The sequence below is a fragment of the Mustela nigripes genome, chromosome 2 (genome assembly GCF_022355385.1).
Source record: "Mustela nigripes isolate SB6536 chromosome 2, MUSNIG.SB6536, whole genome shotgun sequence".
Classification (NCBI taxonomy): Eukaryota; Metazoa; Chordata; class Mammalia; order Carnivora; family Mustelidae; genus Mustela; species Mustela nigripes.
The window spans coordinates 63,400,212-63,406,136 of NC_081558.1; the positions used below are offsets into that span (position 1 = coordinate 63,400,212).

Here is a 5,925-nt window from a genome sequence, read left to right on the forward strand (position 1 = left end):
ACATACCCAGTGGAAATTGTGTTTACTTTGATTGAAAGGAGCAGGGAACAACTTCTGTGTTTACATGACCATCTCATTTCTTTTCTGGAACACTGTCATCATAGGATTTTTTTCATTCTCTTCTTGCCCGGGCCGCGATTTGAGGCATGAATAAATAAGCCACACATGTAATTGGAACCAGGCCTGCTTCCTTCGCTCCGTGTCATGTATTCAATGCTGTATAAGTCATGGATTTGAAAGTCATTATTTTCTCGGCGGTTAAAAAATGACAGGAAAAATGTGGCATGCAACAGAAGGTGGGAATGCTGTGTCTAGTGCTTGTTAGAAATCTGTGTTTACATAGAAGTGAAACCTCTACAGTTCATTTCCCCAGGTCATCAGTCTTGCCTTTCCGTTTAGCAGCTGGTTGGAAGAGATGGGCAAGTTATGATTTTACTTTTCTTCTGTCCCAGGGATACTACCGAGCTGGTTACGCCTTGCTGCGTCTGCTCCAGCCTTACGAAGCAGCTCGCATGTTTTTCGAGGGTCTGCGACTTCTGCAAGGCGCTCCGGACCAGATTCAGGTCGCTGACTTCCTTGTCGGAGTCTTCACCACCATGGGCAGTAAGTCGGAACTGGGGGGAGACTTTGTTCTTTCTTTCCTTTTTTTTTTTTTTTTTTTTTTTAAGTCTTTGTTATTTTATTCCAATGGTTCCTGGGGAGATCATTCTAGGGTGTTTCTTTGTAGCTGATTTATGTCATTTGAATGGAACTGATTTTCACATTAGAAAGCATTTTGGAAGCTTTGGTGGCTCATGTCCTTGTAAAAGCAATAAAATCCTTTTGCAGAAACCACTTAAAGCGCTGCTGCTCAGACCTCAGTTTTCCATATTGCTACTTACAGATCTTTCCCTCTCTACGCTACTGATTTCATGTGATTTGTGCTCTTTTCTGTGATATTTGCATGTGTTTCTCCAATACACCAAGAAATATTCTTCTTCGCTATAAAAATACTGTGGAAGAGCTGATGGAGTTATTTTCAGGAATTCTCTGCCTTTAGTGCTGCGGTTCTTGGTCACAACGCTTGGAAGAATGAAGAGGGAGAGTGGTGGGCAGCAGAGCAGAGTTCACTGAGCGATTGTACAAAGCTCCTTGGGGGGAGGGGCCCGATGGGTTGCCTCTGGAGTTTCTAAGTTTAGGAGTTTTTATGAGCTCTTTTTTTTTTTTCCCACAAAAAGATAGTCCCACAAATCTTAAACAATCAGAGTGTGCTGAGTTGTGCCAATCAGGACTTTGGTCATGTATCTACCTATTAAGTTAATATCAAGCACAGATGGTCATTTTTTTTGCTGACATCTAGGGGCTTACGTTTTAACTGCTCCTTACCCATGATAGTGACAAGTGCATTGCTCATAATTGTCTTCTTTTAGAACGTTTTGCAGAAGTCATTTCTGCAAAGGCTGCAAAGCAGAATGTCACTGTGTCCTGTCTAAGCTGCCGAACAGGATGTCAGTGCTGTCCTGACTTCGTGTTGTCTTGTTAGGGACGCTGGCCTGGAATACCTCACTGTCCAACCAACTGCTAACAGAGGGTCCTGTGGAAGTGGATGTGGTGCTCAGGGTCTCACCTGCCATGCTCACGGCCATGGAGGACCTGGGCACTCAGTGTAGGAGAGCTGCAAGGAGGGCCTTTCACGCTGCTGCCTTGAGTTATTACTCTAATGACCTGGTGGGTGAGCTGGCTTTGTCAGCGGGTTGGGTTAGGCAAAAACAGAAAACCATAGAACACCGTGTAATATACTCCTTGCCAGTGACAAAGGAGCTCTCTCCTGCTTATCTTTCATGGTCTAAAGTCCTGCCAATATAGGCCATTGTTTTCAAATATGGTGTTCGATTGTGTTTAAAATTGTACCAATGCCCACTGAGTGACAAAATCAATTGTCACACATGTCCCGATTCTAGAGATGTTAGAATGTGAAAAACAGCACATGTTAGAATTGTGGGAAAAATGGCCTCGGCTTTCAGAGGTGGGGAAATTGATTCAGCTGTTACAGATTCAACTGTTCCCACTGTGATTGTGGGAAAGCAGCTATTGTGGTCTGTGGCCAGCATTCTACAAATTTGGGCAAATTTGGGAGATGGGGTGGGGAGCGGTGAGAGCCATATCAGGCAGGCAGTGGGAAGGGGTTAGAGGGGGGCACAGCTGAGTCCCTTGGTCAGAGAAGTAGAAGATCCCCAGACAAATGCTGATGGATCCCAGCTTTCCAGTCAGCCTTTTGCTGGCAGTGACCAAGCCTGCTTCCCTTTCCTCTGAGTGTGATGGATAGGCCTGTTCCCTACCATCCCTCATGTTTTCTCTGCATCTTCGTAAAGTCACTGCTTATTTCTGGGTGACTGCTCCCCTAAGAAATCTGGATAGTTTCCGCTTTGCCGCCATCTTGAGAGGGGGTACTTCATAGGACTTCTAAGGGTAATGCATTCCATACTTTTATACCAAAGTATTACTATTTGGAAAGTAAATGTATGCCCAATTTCTAAAGTTTGAAAAATATATTTCTGGAAATTCTGTATCCTTTTGTGCAATATCTATTTATTTTGATATTTACTTATTTTTGATGATGATCCTAGAGGAGGTGCTGTTTTTCTGGCACCTGCCCTTGCTCCTTGGATGATCTCATTCATGAGTTTGAGAGAAGTGGTTTGGGGGATCATGAGATGCAATGGGCCACTAGGTTAGAAGAATGTGTATTGACTAAGAGAGTTGATAGATCTGAGTCCCTGTCTTTGTTTTTGTCACTAACTAGCTGCGTGATATGCCATGAAGCCTGACCTTATTTGTCATCATTTCTCATCAGTTGGGTGAAAATAATATTCATCACATCTTTCTTAAAGGACATGAGGTGTTTTATTTTTAAATTTTTTTAACTTCTTTGGAGTTTCTATTTCCTCCTCTACAATCAGAGATCATAGGCCAATGCCTTGTTGGTTGTTTGAGGGATTAAATATTAACATATATCACTGGGCTTGGTAGATGGAAGAGCTAAGTGACTGTTAGTTAGCTCACATCACATCGCCTGACTCTTGGGGCATTGAGTTTATAGATGAACCTAAAGAGATTGCCACTTTGTTCCATTATAGAGGACTTTAACTTTGGAAATGCCTCTCTTTCTGATATTTTTAATTTTCTGTTTGTCTCTCTGTGGTCTTAATTGGAGGACCTTTTCCCAAATGTTCTAGACTCTGCCAGGGTTAAAATTCCTAAACTATGGAATTTTCTTTCAGGTGATCCCATTGTTTTGCAAAGTTTCTTGCCCTGTTTTGATCATATTTTTACTACTGGATTCTCAACACAAGTGTGGCAATCTGTAATAGAAAAGTTGGCAAAGAAAGGATTATGGCATGTAAGTAAAAGAAGAGGGCTCTCTTGTGGGAAAAGTATATTCTTAGTTAAATGGATTCTTTCTGCCTGCACTGGGGAGGGGATTGTAATTTATTATCCATTTATTTTGATGCCCAAATAACTTTTAACTGCACCATTGTTAAAGATGGAAAGTCACTGAGGGATATTAATTAGCCAGTTTCTGTTTTTTTTTTTTAAAGATTTTATTTATTTATTTGACAGAGAGAAATCACAAGTAGGCAGAGAGGCAGGCAGAGAGAGAGAGAGGAGGAAGCAGGCTCCCTGCTGAGCAGAGAGCCCGATGCGGGACTCGATCCCAGGACCCTGAGATCATGACCTGAGCCGAAGGCAGCGGCTTAACCCACTGAGCCACCCAGGCGCCCCTGCATCATCTTTTTATACCGCATTTGCTAGTGTTGGCCCAGAAGACCTGCCTGTGTTGCTCTGAGCACTTCTGTGTGGCTTTTTTTTTTTCAATTAAAAAAATTTTTTTTTAAAGATTTTATTTATTTATTTGAGAGAAAGCATGTTCATGCATGAGAGCACGAGAGAGAGAGAGAGAGAGAGCGCGCAGGAGCGTGTCTGAGTAGGGGGTGGGGTGGGGTGGGGGTGAGGAAGAATCAGAAGGAGAGGGAGAAGCAAGCTCCCGGCTGAGCGGAGAGCCCCATGTGGGGTTCAGTCCCAGGACCCTGGGATCATGACCTGAGTCGAAGAGAGGCGCTTAACCAACTGAACCACCCAGGTGCCTTGCTTCTGTGTACCTTTAAGGGACTGCTGCCCACAGATAACAGTGAGGCCACAGGAACCAAACCAGGGCTGGGAATCCAGGGAGTGGAGGAGCAGAGTAGACTGAAAGCCTGGGCTTCAGTATCACACAGATGCCTCCTCAAATCATAATCTTCCACTTTCTATTTTGGACTAATTACTTCCCTTCTGAGCCTCATTTCCTCATCTGTAACTTGCAAGATATAAACTTACTCCCACAGGGTTTTGGTGAGGATGAGAACTAATGGACCAAGAACACCTAATAATAATATTAGCTAATGTTTATCAAGGGCTTACCATGAGCCAGGCACTGAGCTAACAGAGCGTTACAATAGCTGGTGTGTGCTCCATGCCCACTGAATAGTAGTTGTCGTGATGCTGGGCTCTCAGTGCACATGGAAAGGGCTGGCCAAGTGAGGCAGTTCAGTCAGGAAAGGCCTGCTGCGCTTTCTGAAGCTGGGCAGTCCTGAAAAGTCACCAAAAGCAAGAGCAACCCAAAAGGCCTCTAGAGCCAGACAGGGCAAAGGACTTTAGAATATAGAAGTCTTCAACTTTTAAAAAGCTCATGGATTCCATTGCAAATCTAATGAAATCATGGGGTTCTCTTAGCAGGTGCACACAGTTATGGGTAGAGTTTCAGGAGGTTCATGGGAAATCCCCTAAAGTCCAACAATGAGTTCCCTGAAGCTCACTCCTATATTAAAAGGTCTAGAGAAAGCAGGCAGGCAAGGAGAGACCCAAGAATACAGCCCAGTGGCAGGTCCACTTGGCCCAGTATTCCAGCTGTGGGGCCCCGATCATTTTTTTACATACTGGAAATAGAGACATCTTATAACAACAACAACAACAGCAACACAACAACAACAACAACAAAACAGGTCAGCAATCAGGATTGTCAGAACCCTGAGCATGTAATTTTTTAAAAAACATTTTATTTATTTATTTGACAGAGAGAGAGAGAGAGAGAGAGGGAACACAAGCAGGGGGAGCGGGAGAGGGAGAAGCAGGCTTTCCGCTGAGCAGGGAGCCTGATGGGGCCCTTGAACCCAAGACCCTGGGATCACGACCCGAGCCGAAGGCAGACTCTTAATGACTGAGGCACCCAGGAGCCCCTAGAGCACGTCCTTTTGATACTGCGGTCTACTCAGGGTGAGCAGTAAAGAGTGATTATCAGGCTGAAAACCTGGAATCCAGATGTGGCCAAAGGCTCAGTTCTTGTAGTCCCACGTCTACTAGCAGGAGCATACATGGCAGAGGCTGAGGTTGAGCCTGGGTCTCCCATTGTGGCCATACCAGAGTCTGGAGCCCTGAGACCTGTTGGCACACCTGGATGATCTCAGTAGGACAGGCTCTCTGTGTGACTTGGAAAAATCACTTAGCCTTTGTGGGAGTCAGTTTCTTCAGAGATGTTAGATAGCATCTGTGGTTTAACAACTGGCTTTCTGAGGGGAAAAAAAAAAAAGTTTGTCAATTTCTGTAGTGTCAATACTGACCAATTTTTTTTTTTAAAGAATTTATTTATTTATTTGACAGAGAGATCACAAGTAGGCAGAGAGGCAGGCAGAGAGAGAGGAAGGGAAGCAGGCCCCCTGCTGAGCAGAGAGCCTGATGCAGGACTCGATCCCAGGACCCCGAGATCATGACCTGAGCCGAAGGCAGTGGCTTAACCCACTGAGCCACCCAGGCACCCTCCATGACCAATTTAAAGTCACTAATAGGGTGCCTGGGTGGCTCTGTGGGTTAAGCCACTGCCTTCGGCCAGGTCATGATCTCAGGGTCCTG

The 5,925-nt window shown here is 44.7% G+C and overlaps 1 protein-coding gene across 2 annotated transcripts in view; it reads left to right on the forward strand.

The window, feature by feature from the left end:
• Positions 1-5,925, forward strand: part of TRANK1 (tetratricopeptide repeat and ankyrin repeat containing 1) — a 98,335-nt gene that overhangs the window by 28,164 nt on the left and 64,246 nt on the right. For both annotated transcript variants that reach the window (XM_059390593.1, XM_059390592.1), the window contains 2 exons: positions 453-603; positions 3,261-3,379. In XM_059390593.1, coding sequence (XP_059246576.1) covers positions 453-603; positions 3,261-3,379 — 270 coding nt within the window. The remainder of the gene's footprint in view (positions 1-452; positions 604-3,260; positions 3,380-5,925) is intronic.